This window comes from Protopterus annectens, chromosome 4.part0 (genome assembly GCF_019279795.1).
Source record: "Protopterus annectens isolate FY-2018-M chromosome 4.part0, PAN1.0, whole genome shotgun sequence".
Taxonomy (NCBI): domain Eukaryota; kingdom Metazoa; phylum Chordata; order Ceratodontiformes; family Protopteridae; genus Protopterus; species Protopterus annectens.
The window spans coordinates 757,649,921-757,666,882 of NC_056733.1; the positions used below are offsets into that span (position 1 = coordinate 757,649,921).

The 16,962-nt window shown below is 45.0% G+C and overlaps 1 protein-coding gene across 2 annotated transcripts in view; it reads right to left on the reverse strand.

The window, feature by feature from the left end:
• GOLGA3 (golgin A3) overlaps positions 1–16,962 on the reverse strand; it is a 1,508,539-nt gene that overhangs the window by 822,797 nt on the left and 668,780 nt on the right. For both annotated transcript variants that reach the window (XM_044068715.1, XM_044068714.1), the window contains exon 8: positions 5,860–6,062. In XM_044068715.1, coding sequence (XP_043924650.1) covers positions 5,860–6,062 — 203 coding nt within the window. The remainder of the gene's footprint in view (positions 1–5,859; positions 6,063–16,962) is intronic.

A 16,962-nucleotide genomic window follows, 5' to 3' on the forward strand; every position in this document is an offset into this window, starting at 1 on the left:
TTTCAAAATACTATACTAATCTAAAGAGCAGAATTTAAAACTAGAAAAATTTCATTTTTCTTCACTAATGAGGTTACTTTAGTTCTAAAAGCTTACCTAATAACTGCTATTCCCAATGTTAGTGTCACGTAGTTTAGAATATAAAGGTTAAAGACTGTAACAGAGCTGCACCATTACCTTCCTGACTGTACTGTACAGGCAGTCACTGAGTGCTTTAAAAACAATGAAAACAGTAAAAGTACCTATCGGCTTGAAGAAAGTACAGTTTTGTACCTACCATAAATGTAGATGTTCGAAGATCCACATTGCTGCAGTCCTAACACTTGGGTAGTCCGCTGTCCATGGTCGGCCCGAATATCAAAGTATAAGGCTGACGTCGGTCAGGGCGCATTTAACTGACGTCAGGACGTCAGGGTACAAATGCGCATGACCGGCGTCATATCCTCAGTCTTTTCTTGCCCCAGATGTCAGAAGACCTTAAAAAGAAAGGTCAAAACCAAAAGACAGCAAACAAATAACCAACCACCCTTGCACTAACTATATGTACAATAGATATAATACACACAATATGTACAACCCAACCCACACAACCACCTCCAAGTACAGAGGGGAAGGAGGGAGGGCAAATTGGACTGCAGCAATGTGGATCTTCGAACATCTACATTTATGGTAGGTACAAAACTGTACTATGTTCTTCATCTCACATTGCTGCAGTCCTAACACTTGGGTAGAATCCCAAAGCAGAGATAAGGGAGGATGGCTAACTATAAGGAAGCAGGAGCTGCCAAAATGCCCTGCAAAACCGCAGTGGCAAAACCAGCCCTGGACTTAGAGTAAAGTGGCAGGTGATAATGCCTAGAGAAGGTATGCACAGAACTCCAAGTAGCTGCCTCTAAAATATCCTTGGTTGCCACTCCCCTCAAAAGCTGTGGAAGTGGCAGTAGCCCTAGTGGAATGAGGCCTAATCCCAGCTGGAACCTCCTTGCCATGATGGGAATAACAGAAAGCAATGCAAAACCCAATCCACTTAGAAATAGTTTGTTTTGACACAGGCTTGCCCTGAGAACTCAAAGCAAAAGAAACAAACAACTGCTGAGACTGCCTGAACCCTTTAGTTCTGTCCAAATAATAACGCAACTGCCTGTGTACATCCAAAGTGTGCAAAATCTTTTCCCCTTTATTTTGGGGATTTGCATAAAAAGTAGGCAAATGAATAGTCTGGTTTAAAGCCACACTAGAAACCACCTTAGGCATAAAGGAAGGATTAGTACGTAATGATACCCTATCCTTATGGAAAATTAAGAAAGGCTCAACTGCCATAAGGGCCTGCAATTCAGAAACCCTTCTTGCAGAGGTAATGGCCAATAAAGAAGCAGTCTTCCATGATAAATATTTCAACTCAGCAGTAGCTGCAGGCTCAAAAGGTTGTAGAGTGAGTTTCTCCAACACAAAATTGAGATCCCAAGCAGGAGTAGGAGCTCTTCGTGGGGGTCTGATATTCTTTGCCCTCTAAGAAATTGCTTGAACAAAGGATGAGAAAACAATGGCGGTCGCAATCATAGTGAGCTGAAATTGCTGCAGCATGAACTTTAATAGAAGAGAAGGACAAACCTTTGTCCAGTAACTCAGTAAGATATTGAAGAGCCACACTTAAATTAGGCTCAGAAACATCAAAATCCTTTGCTGCACTCCAAAATAAAAATCTCTTCCATTTATCTGCGTACACTTTCCTTGTACTAGGCCTTCTAGCTTCCAAAATCACATTCAAAACTTGTTGTGGAAGTTGAGACCTTTTATGGTTCAAAACAGAATATGCCAGGCTGTTAGGTGAAGAGAGTGAAGTTTGACATTGAGCAAATGGCTGTCTTCCTGTGACAACAGGTGTGGAATCAAGGCAAAGGCCATGGAGGCTTCCGTACTAGACTTCTCAGTAATGGGTACCAGTGCTGTCGAGGCCAATCTGGAGCTATTAAAATCATCCTTGGCTTGTCCTGTCTGGCCTTCAGAAGTACCTTTGGGAGGAGAGGCAGAGGTGGAAAGGCATACACATGAAGATTGCTCCAATTGAAAGAAAGAGCATCCACTTTCCAAGCTGTGGGATGAAACCTTTTGTGCAAAACTTTGGCAGCTGATGGTTTAGTGGAGAAGCGAACAGATCTATGTCTGGAGTTCCCCATGACACTGTCAATTTCTGAAATACATGAGGATCCAATTTCCACTCGTGGGGATCCATAATTCGTCTGCTCAACACATCTGCTAAGGAGTTCTGTGCTCCTGGCAGAAACCTTGCCTGAAGATTGAGCTGTAAACTGAGAGCAGTCTCCCACAAAATCATTGTTTGCCTGCATAGAGGATAAGAATCGTTCCCCCTTGCTTGTTGATGTACCACATGACAGTTGTGTTGTCTGTTAGAATCAACACCTGTCCTGGAAGAAGGAATTCCTTGAAAGCTATTAATGCAAACTGGACTGCTAACATCTCCTTCATGTTGATATGTAGATGTTGTAGTCTGACAGGCCACTTGTTTTGTATCCATTTTCCATTCAGATGAGCTCCCCAAGCTTTGTCTGAGGCATCTGTCGTTAAAATCTGACTTGCCTCTGGCCGGGTCACAGAGAGTCCCTTGTTTAGGTGACATTCCTGAGCCCACCACAAAAATTCCTTCTGAATGCAAGGTATTATTGGAATGACAGTGCCCAGATCCTGGCAGTGCTGTGTCCATACATTTTTGAGATACCACTGTAGCTTCCTCATATGCAGTTTGGCATTGGGAAGCACCAGAATACAAGATGCCATGAACCCTAAGGCTTGAAGGACTGTCCTTGCAGTCAGCCCGGACTGATGAGATAGTTGATGGAAGTAAAGGGATAGACTCTTTTGTTTGTCTGGGGTTAAAAAGGCCATCTGGGCTGCTGTATTCAGTCTCACACCCAGAAAGCACATGTCTTGAGAGGGTACTAGACTGTACTTTATTTCGTTCACAGAATACCCTAGGCATCTTAGCACTGCTATCACATACTCCAAATGACGAAGAAGCTCTTCCTTTCCTTGAGCCAGAATCAGGCAGTCGTCCAAATAAGGATAGATCTGTATTCCTTTTAGTCTGAAGAAAGCTATCACTGGAGCCAGAACTTTCGTGAACACTCTGGGCGCAGTAGATAAGCCAAAGGGCAATGCAGAGAACTGATAGTGAGAAGTCCCAGCTCAAAACGCAGATACTTTCTGCAACTGAGTCTGATAGGAACATGAAGGTAAGCCTCCTTGAGATCCAAAGTTACCATCCAATGATCTTTGCCCAGCAGAGGTAAAAGCTGCTGCAACGTCAACATTTTGAACTTGGGAATGTCCAGATAAGTGTTGAGGATAGATAAATCCAAAATTGGTCTCCACGTGTTCCCCTTCTTTGGTACTAGGAACAGGCGAGAATAAAATCCTAGGCCCACTTCTGGCAGAGGGACCGGCTGTATGGCCCCTAGTTGGAGCAACAGAGAAACCTGTCTGTGAGCCTCTATTCTTTGTTGAGGAGGAACGTCTGGCATGCCTTTGAAAGAAGGCAAGGTATGGAAATAAAACCTGTAGCCGTGGTGTATGATATCCAATACCCATCTGTCCTGGGTAATTAAACTCCAATTTTCTTTGAAGAGTGCCAACCTTCCTCCCAAAGGTGCTGCCAGACGAGCAGGCTCTGGCAGCTGAAAAGGTAGGTCATTGGGTCTGATTACGAAAGGACTGACCCCTGCCCTCACCCGAAGCCTGTGCAGGAGAACTCCCTGTTCTAGGCCGGAAAGAGCCCTGAGCTCTGCCCTTACCACGTCTAGATCTACCCCTAGACTGGGAATTATAAGAAGGATACGTCCACCCCTTAAGTAGGCCAATTTCTACTAAACTTTGGAGGCTGGACTTGCAAAAAATCTTTAACAGTCTGCATAGACTTAGCCTTGTCTTCCATTTTCTTTAAGACTGTCTCAACAGGAGGCCCAAACAACACGTCAGATTGTAAAGGAGCATCTAAAATCCTTGTTTTAACATGTTCAGACAAATTCTGATCCCTCAGCCAGGCGTGCCTGCGAAGAACAGTCCCAGTGGCAGCCACCCTAGACGAGGCCTGTACAGCATCAAAACCACATTGCAAAGAATGCTTACCCACCTGTTCAGAAACATGGACTAAATCTTGCAACTCTTTACAATCAATACCAACTGCCAGAGCATCAACCTTAGACTTCAAATGTGAAAGGAGATAGTTTTGGTATTTCAACATGTGAAACTGGCAATTCAGAGCCCTTATAGCAAGAGTGGAAGAAGTATAAACTTTCTTTCCCCATCTATCCAAGGCCCTAGCCTCCTTATCTGTAGGAACCGGATTCTTAACAACAGAAGCCTTAACACCCTTAGGCCCCTGGCTAACAGTTTCTGGGTCTGCCCTAGGACTTTTAAAAAGATACTTGTGAACGTCAGGCACCCTGTAATACCTATCCGGCTTAACAGGAGCAGGAGGCAAAGAATCAGGATTAAGAGAAGCCTCTGTAAAAACATCTTCCACTACATCCAAAACCGGAGGTATAGCCAAAGGCCTATGCTGGGGTAAAAACAGAAATTCCCTAAGCCTTTTCCTGGAATCAGAGAAGTCCTGACCTTCCCACTTAAAATGCTCCCTCATGGAATGAAGAGTTTCAGAAAAAGAAAAATCCTCAGGAGGAGCAGCAGAAGGAGTAGAATCATCCACATCAGAATCAGAATAAGGAGAGTACTCCTGCAAGTCTTCAGCCGAAGACTCTGAAACATCTGAAGCTTGCTCAAAACCCCCCAGCTCAGGCTCCACCCTAGGTCTCTTAGCAGGAGGGGGCATAGAACCCCTAATCAAAGTAATCAAATCTTCTGCCATTTTAAGCATATGCTTCTTGGGCATAGTACCTGAAGAGCTAGGGGTAACACCAACTGAAGCTAAACCTGGCCTGCCCCTGGGAGAAGCCTTAGTAACAGAAGGAGAGGGCCTAACCACCTTAGGAAGGGAGGGGAGTATAGTAACCTGAGAAGCCCCCTCAGCCTGACTTGCCTCCTGAGAGGCCACATCTTGCAATAATAAAGTTTCACTCTGTGAACACAAAGAAATCTCGGTGGAGCCACCGCTCCACCGACACCTCTAAAGAACCGGCGTCCGGCACAGACGGTTCTAGCCTAGGCTTAACTGTCTTGTCCTTGCGCTTCTTGAAGAAGCGGCGGAGCATCCGGCGGCATTTTATAATTGCACCGCTTCCCAAAGACTAACCTTGCACAATCCAACCTTCTCTTTATAGTGCGTTTATTAAATCTAGCACAAGAGCGACAGCCAACAACGTCGTGCTCAGGCCCTAAGCAAGGAATACACAAAGTATGATAATCTCTATGCGGTATCTGTTTCCCACAAGAAACAATTATTAACTTTTCTGACATCCGGTAAATGACTGAGGCAAGAAAAACAAAAATATTCCCCAACGGGGTACTTAGCCAACTTTGAACTCGGTCTGAAACTTCTAAATAGAAAAATCTCAGAACGCCAACCGGCACTTGCAATGCTGCTTCTGCATCGGACCATGCGGCAAAAACGACTGAGGATATGGCGCGGTCATGCGCATTTGTACCCTGGCGCCCTGGCGTCAGTTAAATGCCCTGACCGACGTCAGCCTTATACTTTGATATTCGGGCCGACCGTGGACAGCGGACTACCCAAGTGTTAGGACTGCAGCAATGTGAGATGAAGAACATCAAATGTTAGGCAATCAATGTCTCAAGAAATTTTCAACATTCTCAAGGTTCAGATTCCTACTACTCTTACTGGTCCTTTCTTAAAATTTTCTGGAAGTCTGAAAACTTCAGTCTTACCTGCATGTTGGCCATCTCGCTCTGAAGTCGGATACGGGCTTCCTGTGCAAGCATGAGCTGCTGCTGGTACCACTGACGGGCTTGCTGTAGTGATGTAATTTCCGTTTGCGATGCCTTCAGACTATTAAACATGGTGGTCTTTTCAAGCTGCACTTGCTGTAGTTGGCTCTGCAGTGCAGCCATCTGCTGCCGAAGATCCAGAACTGAACATGAGAAGAAAAAAAAAGTTATTAACAGTGCAATCAGAAAATCATGGTAGGAGGGCACGGCCAGGATGCTGACAACAGTTTTCTTGCTCTGCTACTCAATTTGACAGAAAATTTTATTTTTGGAATAGCCTAAACCATTTTTTTTAACAAAATCAGTTACCTGATACTACACAGAAAGATGTTATCAAAATATTTCTAAATATTTGAATTTTTTTTCCTGTCAAATTATTAATTTGAAATGAAAGGTCTGTACCAATAGCTGTGAAATGAGTCAAATACAATCTCTCAGGGATTGCCTTTAAATAAAGAACTCCAATCTGTTCTAACATACAACAAATTCTTTTAAAAATGGATACAATGGATGACAAACTTGACAGCTTTAAAGAAAAATGTACCAAACAGATGGAACAGATACACAAGATTTTAAAATAGAAAACACAGTTATCTGGAATGGAAGATGCCCTTAATGACATAGAAGGCAGAGTACCCGAAGATGAAAACAACATTGAAATAATACTGTGACAGAATACCTTATTACTAAACAAAATTTATGACTTGGAGAACATTTCCAGGAGAAATAACACTTATATTTTTTGGCTACCTGAAAAATAGGAAACTGCCTGGCTTCCTAAGACTGAATTTATCAGAGGCTATATGTCATATGGTACAGAAAGAGCACACAGGTCTCCAGTTTCTACTTCCTCAAAATCTCTTCAACAAGATCAGTTATTGTCAAGTTCTTTTCATCTCAAGACAAGAACCTAACACTTAAAACAGCCTGGTCCAAATCTCCTATTAAACTGGATGAGAAACTAATAAGACTTGATAAAGACTATTCCAGTGCTGTGATCACCAAAAGGAAACATTTTTTGCCTCTTACAAAAGAGCTTAAGAACAGTTTAAGGTGCATTTGCTCTTTCCTGCCAGACTCAAAATATTCCTTCCAGATGAAATTAGACACTGAAGACCTAGACTCTGCACTGTCATTTTTAAAAACAACAAAAAATTCTAGACCAAACTGAAGATAAGGGCTGGAACAATAGTAGTTTGAAGAGAAAAAACGAAGTAAATACCTGGAAATCCAATGAGAAGAAAAAAGAAACTAAAGGAAAAATGACTTGGCTTTAGTATAATACTGACATGTAACTGTTTTAATAACAAAATTCTTTTTCCATGACAAAGTTTAACAATTCAGTTACTGGAGAAATAGGTGAAAGGAAGGAAACAAGGATTCGCTTCTCTACAAGGTAAATAAATTTCACTTTGTCATTTCCTCTATGTATTGCTAAGCTAATATTCTATATTTTATTTTCCATATTAAACATATGTCTTAGCTTAATAACTATCAATAAATTAACTCTAAGATTTCTTTACATATATATCTTGGTTTCCTTTCTTCACGTACGTACCACATAAATCTTAAAGTGACAAGTCATGACAACATAACGTAATAACAAGTAGCTCACAGTACATTAAATAAGTGTGTTGTGAATGGACCAAATGTTTATGGTGTTTTGGACTTAACTCTTAATTCACATGTCAGGGTTGATTGGAATATGTGAGGTGTTGTATGTATGAGATTTGTATGTGCTTTCTCGAAGATATCACGCTGTTTAGGAGTGCTTCTTTATTAATATAGTGATATAATGGTGGGTGTATGCAGGATGCTGTTGTTGTTGTGTCTTTCGGCTTTTCCCGGTTAGGGGTCACCACAGCAGAACTCCGGTCCGCTAATGATTGGTAGTTGATTTTTATGTGCCGAGTTACCAGCCCTGACGCACAACCTTCAACGAAGGTACGCCCATTCACGCACATCTCCACGCAGAAGATGCGGACATGCAGGATGTATGAAGCGGTTTTCTTTTTTCCTATTTATTTCTCTTTTTTTCTTTTTCTTCTTATAGTCTAATCTGTGATGTTTGGTGCTGGTTGACTCATTGGGGAGGGGTTATGAGAGGAGAAATACAGTAGTGAAGACAATTTCTGTGTTTTAACACTGGGGTTTCACTTTGAAGCCTGTCAGCTATTATTTTGTTCTCCCCTCCCCTACTAGGACAGATAGAACAACAAAAAGAAAGAGAGCACCAAATAGTTATAACAGAAAATAAATAAATAAATAAAATGATAATGTGAAGTGTAACAGCTTAAGTTCTTAAAATAGCAGGGAGCAGGTTGGTTTTAACCACTTACACTGCCATGTGTCTCAGTGTAACAAGAATGAAAGTTGTTTACGGACAGTGGTACTTCCCTCTCACATAGCAGGTTCTAATAGAATGTTTCTTTCCCGCCCTTTTCTCTCAGGAGACAATTTTATACAGAGTTGCGTGTGTGTGTGTGTGTGTGTGTGTGTGTGTGTGTGTGTGTGTGTGTGTGTGTGTAAAAAACACTGGATAAAATGTTTTATGCTTGACTGCAACACAAATCAAGTGCAAAACAGTAAGAAGGTATTAATTAATTAGAAGTTATGTACTCACCATAACGTTCCATCTGAGTAGGTGTATTCATTTGTCTGCAACCTATGGGTTATGGATCCGATATCGGATCCGGACCGGCATGGTTTACCAGCTATGGATCCAAGCTCTCAGCTCCTCCCCTCACCCATAATGCCCTGCTCTACCCTCATGACCTCAAATCGAGTTTGCCAACAGCAAGAACACCCTGAAAAGGGTAACACACCATATGCAGGAAACTGAAAGGCCAGGGGGATAGAAGGGCGGGATGGTTGCAGACAAATGAATACACCTACTCAGATGGAACGTTATGGTGAGTACATAACTTCTAAATCTGAAGTAGGAGATTCATTTGTCTGCAACCTGTGGGACAGAGTCCCCAGCTACCTGAATCTTGGGCGGCCATCATGGAAGGATATTCCGAGCACGCTGGAGCCAAATGATGCTCTACCCCTAGATGCAAGATCCAACTTGTAGTGGGAAATAAAAGTATGAGATGAAGCCCACGTGGCTGCTGCACAAATATCATCTAGAGGAATCCTAGCCTTAAAGGCTGCCGAGGTAGAGACTGACCGGGTTGAATGGGCGTGTACACCCTCCGGTGCGGGCCTTCCTGAAGCTTGATAAGCCAATAAGATACATTGTGAAATCCAGCGAGACAGACAGACTTTAGAAATTGGCTTGCCCAAATTAAATTTAGCAAAGGAAATGAACAACTGGTCGGATTGCCTATGACCAGCCGTTCTGTTTATATAAAATCTAAGTTGCCTGTGAACATCTAAGGAGTGAAGCTTGTATTCGCCTTTGTTTTCATATTTGGGAAAGAAAACAGGGAGGTTAATGGATTGATTGATGTTTGCTTCAGAAGCTACTTTAGGAAGAAAGGATGGGTTGGTCCTGAGGTAAACACGGTCCGGATGAAAGACCAAGTAAGGAGGTTTAGCTGATAATGCTTGGAGCTCTGAAACTCTCTTGGCTGAAGTAATGGCTACTAAGAAGGCAGTCTTGAACGACAAGAATTTGAGATCTACCGTAGCCGCCGGTTTGAAGGGGGGGGCGGTCAAGGCCTGGAGAACTAAGGAAAGGTCCCAGGGAGGAACCGCTTGTTTTACAGGGGGCCTGAGAAGGAAAGTACCTTTAAGGAAAATTTTACACAACTTGGCCGACATGAGTGGACTGGAGTCATGACCAATGTGATAATGTGAAATTACCGCAAGTTGTACTTTGACTGTGGAACTGCTGGCACCATCGTTAAAAAGAGTGGTTAAGAAATCAAGCACTAAAGGGAGAGGAACTGTGAAGGGGTTCAGGCCTTGCCACTCCGCCCACAAAGAAAACAGTTTCCACTTGCTACGGTAGACTTTCCTAGTGGACGGTTTTTATGAGCTGCCACCAGGATCGCCTTACAGGGGACGAAATACCGGGAGTCCTGATCAAGAGTGGAACTGGAGCAGCCAAGCGGTCAGCTTCAGGTTGTCCAGGTTCGGAGGAGATAGGCAGGATGGATGAGATATCAGATCCGGAATGGGATCTAGAATCCAAGGGGGATTCACCGAGTGAGACCTTAGGAAGGGGAACCAGATCTGTCGAGGCCAAAACGGAGCAATGAGAATCATTCTGCAACCCACCCGAGAGGCTTTCTGAAGAACTTGTCGCATCAGAGGCAAGGGGGGGATAAGCATACAGAAGACCGGGTGGCCAAGCATGCACCAGAGCGTCTCTTGGGGAACCTCCTGGAGGAGGTATCAGAGCGAAAAAACTGTCGCACTTGGTGTTTGAGGGAGAGGCAAAAAGATCGCATGAAGGAGTTCCCCACTGTGCGAATATGCGTTCCGCTACTTGAGTATTGAGAGACCACTCGTAAGGGGTCAGAACGGTGCAACTGAGCTTGTCCGCCAGGATGTTGGACCGACCCGGAATGTGCGTTGCTATTAGAAAGCGGTTGGTGGAGATTGCCCATTCCCAAACTCTCATGGCTTCTTGACAAAGAGGGTAAGACCTGGTTCCTCCTTGCTTGTTGATATACCAGACAACCGACATGTTGTCCGATTGAATCGCAATTGTTCCCAAGGGAAGAAAGTCCTGAAGTGCTAGCAACGCTAAGAGCACTGCTCTCATCTCTAGAATGTTGATATGCAGTAAGGTCTCTGAATCGTTCCACGTGCCTTGGACGGTCCGGCCTGCAAAATGCCCCCCCCCCACCCGAGGCGGGAGGCGTCCGTGGTCACCGTGGCGAGAGGGGGAGAAGCACAAAATGGGCGGCCTCCGTGGAGATCTGGGGAGTGAAGCCACCACAGGGGGGACCGCTTGCAAGCCTTGCTGATCGCAATGGGATGATGCATAGGAAGAGCAAGGTATGACCACTGTACTAAGAGAGTCCACTGGAGGATGCGCATATTGAGCCTGGCGAGAGGAAGAAGTGCTATAGCAGACGCCATGGACCGTAGAGCCCTCAGGACCAACTCCGCCGGAACTGAACTTGAGTGGAGAATGGCCGCACCTGGAGCTGCAGATTTTGAACTCTGTCCGCAGTGAGGAAGGCTTTCAAGCTCCTTGTGTCTAACCTGGCCCCTATAAAATCTAAGAGCTGTGTGGGTGCTAGGTTGGATTTCTTTGTGTTTATAGTGATGCCCAGACTGGGAGCAAGATGGAGAAAGGAGTCTCGCCAATAGTAGTAGATGCCTTGTTGGGGCGGTGAGCCAGTCGTCCAGGTAGGGAAAGACCTGCACCCCTGAAGCCTCAGGTGGGCCGCTACCACTGCTAATACTTTGGTGAACACCCTGGGGTTGTGGTGAGACCAAAGGGAAGGACCCGAACTGGTAGTGACTGGCTCCCAGCCGAAGCGGAGAAACCTCCTGGGCGTCTGTCCATTAGAATGTGGTATGCGCATCTTTGAGGTCTATGGAACACATCCAGTGATTTTCTCCCAGAAGGGAGAATAGATTGCAGAGTGACCATTCGGAACTTCTCCTTGGGAACTGCCAGGTTCAAGAGAGAAAGGTCTAAAATTGGTCTTAGATCCCCCGTCTTTTTTGGGACTAAAAAGAACCTGTAGTAGAACCCTGATCCGATCTGTTCTGGGGGGATGGGCTGGATGGCTCTTTTCTTTAGCAGATGGCCAATTTCTGCCAAAGCGGCCTCCCGTTGACCGGGTGGAACGTCTGGGAGGGTCTTCAATTTTGGTAAGTGACGAAATGGGATGCGGTATCCTCTGGATATGATCTGGAGAACCCAACGGTCTGATGTTATGGACTCCCATGCCGCTAGGTGCCCCGAAAAACGTCCCCCGACTGCCTCCAGAGTGGAGCAGCCGGGCAACCCTCAGGGTTGCTGCGGGCCGTTCAGAGAAGGGTTCTCTGGACCCGAAGTTCCTGGGAGCCCCTCTGCCTCTAGGGCGGCGTCCTCCCTGTCCTCCTCTGCCACGGAAGGACTGGTTGTCCGGAGCAGGCTGGGATTGCTGCGACTTACGGAACCACATCTTCTTCTGACCCTTTTGGTTCCTAGAATAGGGCCTCTGGGGTGCAGAGAAGCAGATTCCGATGGCAGACAGCGTCTTCCCGTCCTTCTCGCTCTGGGTCAAAGTGTCACGAACGGTTTTGCCAAAGAGGGCAGAACCATCAAAGGGGGCGTTCGCAAATGACGCTTTGAAGGGCTCTGAGAAATCGCAATGACGGAGCCAGGCCTGACGTCTAGTGACTAGACCTGCCCCTGCGGCTCTAGCGGCGCCTTCCGTAGCATGGGAGAGTAGCCGCATAGAGGTATTGGTAACTGATCTAAGAGTGGCCATGTGGGTGGAGTGCAGCACTTTGTCCTCCTCCGACATGGACTCTGGGGGAGATGCAGCGTATTCTTTAATAAGATCGCTGCATCCTAATTACGTGTGCCAGGTAGTTCAGCGCCCTTACCGAGAAGGTCGCTGAACTAAACATCTGCTTCCCCAAGCGGTCCATCATCCGAGATTCCTTGCTCGGGGGATGGACTGAGGGACTCTCCTGAGCAAGTTCCCTCTTGGTGGCGCCCGCCCGTCAACATGGCATCTACCGGAGGCCCCTTACTCCAATGGGCACGGTCAGCCGGTGGACTGAGGATCCGGTCAGGCCTCTTAGGGATTGGCTCCACAGTGTCCGGTTCCTTCCACGCCCTGGTGGTAATGAGGTCCACCAGGGGGTCGGCAGGAGGGGACACCCAAGAGATAGACGGGCCCGCTTCAAATGCCTCCAAGAACACGGACTCGTCCGAGGAAGACTTGGGGGCAGACTACCCCCCCCCCCTGATGCAGAGCATTTCCATGATGTCTCCAAATGAGACATCCTCGGGGGGTGACCGTGGGGAGCCTTCCCCTTCCTCCAAATCCGTGTCTTCCGTGAGAGACTCGGGGGAGTCAATGTGCCTCCTTTTGCACGTATGCTTGCGAGGAACATCCTCTGGGGGGCTGTCAGAGGACTCCTCGCAAGCAGCAACCTGTTCCAGGAACAGCTTGGGGCACAAGCGGGCTGTCCCAAGGGCCGGATGGTGGAAGCCTGACCCAGTGCAGAGGGAGGCTGGACGGGCGAAACAAGTGCGGGGTCCGGAGACCCTCAACAGGGCCCTCTCCACTACATCAAAAGCCGAAGGAGCCGACCTCGACCAAAGGATCCGACAATCGGCTCCCCTCGGATCCGAAGAGTGGATCGAGCCGGCGCGGCTCGGATCCGAAGGGACAGTGCGCTCCGACACAGGCGGCGCCGAAGGAGCACTGATCCCCGGATCCGAGGCTCGGATCCAGGCTCCGAGAGGTCGGATCTGATGCACTCGAGGGCAGGGTCGGATCCAGTACCAAGTACTTTCGGCCGACCCACCCCGGCTCGGCTGCTCGGCTCCAACTGCTCTGAACCCGGTAGCGGTCGGAGAAGGAGCAATTGGCTTGAAAAGGGGTGAGCTCCCCAGAGGGGAGGCAAAGCACTCCCATCTGCATCTGGGCCTGGATGAACCTTCTCACCATCCGGTCCAGATCAGCGCCCGACAGGCTATAAGTTGATCTCGGCAGGCTACCGAGGTAGGCCTTGAGTGCCTCCTCGATAGCCTCGACGGAGATCGGGTCTCCTCCTCCTCAGGTCCCGGTGAAAAACACACTGGGACCGGGCCGAGGAGGGGAGAGCCAGCAGACAAGGAGGCCGGGAGAAGCCCGCTTGGCTGGCTGGGCGAAACAGAGGTCTCGGCCCGCCGCTTATGGTGCTTCTCCTCCGGTCCTTTCTAGTCCCTCTCCTCCAACCAGAAGCGGGAGGTTGAGTCCCAGGAGGAGGAGGGGGAGCCGAGAGGAATAACCGTGGGTGCAGTTGCCCCCGAAGGAGGCGGAGGCGGAGCAGAGTCTGGCGGCAAGAGACCCGGCAAAACAAGCTTGGACCTCCGCTCCTTCAATGCCCTGGGGTTGAACCCTGCACAAATGGAACATCCAGATGTGAGGTGTTCAACCCCCAGGCATCTAACACACCGAGTATGGCCATCAGCTGGGGAAAGCTTATGGCCACACTCGGTGCACTTAGAAAAAATAGCTTTGGGCTGCTCAGACATCCCAAAAACCAACAAATAAAGTTACTAGAACTAAAGTAAAAGTAACAAAAAACCACTCACAGGCCCAAACACACACTACGCTACCAGCGAGGGGAGGGATATAAATTTAAGTTTTAAACTCTAAAAAAAGTAATAATACAAGAGGGAAACCTACACTTTCACACAAATTTAACTAAAAATATTCAAAATTGAGTACTTTAAACATTAAATATAGCACTTAGCTGGAGAGCTGGAAAAAACAATCTGGTCACCATGCGCGGCAAATGAGATCTGGGGTCATGAGGGTAGAGAAGGGCATTATGGGTGAGGGGAGGAGCTGAGAGCTTGGATCCATAGCTGGTAAACCATGCCGGTTCGGATCCGATATCGGATCCATAACCCACAGGTTGCAGACAAATGAATCTCCTACTTCAGATCTTGCATTATCTGTTGCATTTACCTCAAAATTACTATTTTAACACTTGTAAAACTTGCATTTCTCTCTAAGTTATATAATGCATTTTATAGTACTGTGGCACCATGCACAACATAGAATTCATTTCTTCAATTGCGCTTTTATCCTACGATATTATATTATCCAAATTACATTCTGTTCTATTCATCTAAAGAAGGGAGGATGATCTTGTTTATGTCTGTTGATGTCAGTCCCTTGCTTGGTTGCCTTGTTCTTCATATGTGGGCAATAAATATGTATATGTTTATGACAATGGTTGTAGTGATTATCTGTGTTGGTTTCTGTGTGGATGCTTTTTGAGTAGGAAGTGAGGAGCTAAAATACATAGCAATATCAGAAGCTCATGCTCTGAAAGTTAAATGAAAGCCTGACGCATAGTAAAGAAGGTACTAACATGAAAGTAATAGCATGTTTTCTACAAAGTCAGACAAAAATACACAGTCATTTTGATAAGCTGGAAATGTATGTGTCTCGTAAAAAGACTGTAGTGAGTATGTTGCCAACCCTCAGTACAAATATAATTCTAAGCACATATTAGTTACTTTAGACATCACAGTTACTCTTTTACTATTTTATATCCCACAGTCTGTTCTAGTGAATATGACATCCTAGTTACAGAAGGGGCACATTTTGAAAGATAATTGCATATGCAAGTCCTCACAAACAGGCAAAGATTTTTTCAGAGAAGTTTATTTGTTCTTTGACATATCATACGTGTCTGCCATAACATACAGGCATGTACAGGCTTGTAGTCAGAACTGAGTTTAAATAACTAGTTTGTCACATTAAACCAAAAAAAAAAAAAAAACACTAATATCTAAGCTTCAGTGTAACAAACTGAAAAACAAAAAAAAACACCACTAAAGCATAAGGAAGACTCCAGGATAGTGGTTTTTAGTGTAGTTAACCTTTAACAGTCTCTATGCGGCACAAAGACTTCCTCAGAAACACAAAGATAAAAATGTTCAACATTAGTCAAACCAATAAAGTCTGAACCAATCACCACTTTACACCAATAAAACAAAATTCAATTCTTAAAAGACCCCTTACGAAATATAAATACTTTAACTCTTTAAAAAAAAAAAAAAAAAAAAAAAGAATACCTTTTAATAGTCACATTTCTTTCTTCTAAAAACACTTGATGTTAACATCATCATTCAGTCCTGGTGGGATACATGAAGCCATTTGTCTTCCCTTTGTTCAACAAAATTCTTATAATTCCCTCCACTGGATCCTGACACCACCTCTAACTGTAAAAGTAAATTTTTTCCACTTCATACAATCTACGTTGTCGCCTCACAGTTAGACGTTGCCCGTTCGACTCTCAGAGTGTCTTCTGTGTAGCGACATGTGTGCATGGGCGTTCCTTCGTTGAAGGTTGTGTGTTAGGCCCCTCAAGCCAGTACGTAAAAATCTACTGCCAATCATTAGCGGACCGGAGTTCCGCTGTGGCGACCCCTAACCGGGAAAAGCCGAAAGACACAAACAAACTGTGTCTCCATGATATAAACAATCTATGGAATGCTTATATAATGCATTATTAAGATTTTTACTCTTAATAGCGCACTGACACTCATAAATTCTCTCTCAAACATTTTGTGGTCATTTCCACATAAAAAGCTGGACGTACTGAGCACAACGCTATATACACTAACCCTACAGCCCCACAGTCAAACTTACCTGGAACTGAAATAGTATGTTCTAGGTGTGTTAGTGAAATATATGGGCCTTCATGTATAAATCTAGATGCTTTAGATACCAAACATTTAGTCATGTCTAAATGTCTCTGGGATGGAAGGGACCCTAAATCACTTTTCCTTTTTTCCAACATTTGTTTAATGCTATTATCTTTCTTGTATACAAAATCTGGATTATCACCTAAAACTTCAACATCCCCATTTCCTGAAATTACTTTCCAATTATCACATATCATTATATACAGCACGATTATCTGTGCTCATATCCAAACAAAATCTAGGTCCTTCTTGACACTTCACCTTTCTTCCCAATGTACTATCATGATTACGCATTTTCTTTTTAACAAACCCCTTTAATAAAATGGGGGGAGGGATTCAGTGTTTCGTTTGGAAATAATTTCTTGGGATGCCCCATTCAACAATTCACTAGAGTATCCCCTTTCCAGAAATAGATCATGTATAAACTTCACTTTGGTAAAAAATCACTATTCACTACCGTCATAAGGGACGCTCTAATAAACTGACCATGTGGAATATTCTTTTTCATAAACATAAGGTGGCTGCTTTTAAAATGTACATAACTAATACAAAAAGTGTTTTTCGATGAATGCAACTGATAAATGTGCTTGTATTTATGTCCCACCTTAAATCAACATCTACAAAGGACACCTTAGAGCCTTGCTCTCCCAAAATAAACTTTAAAAATTCAGTACTCTGATTTAAGGTGTCTACAAAATTAAAAT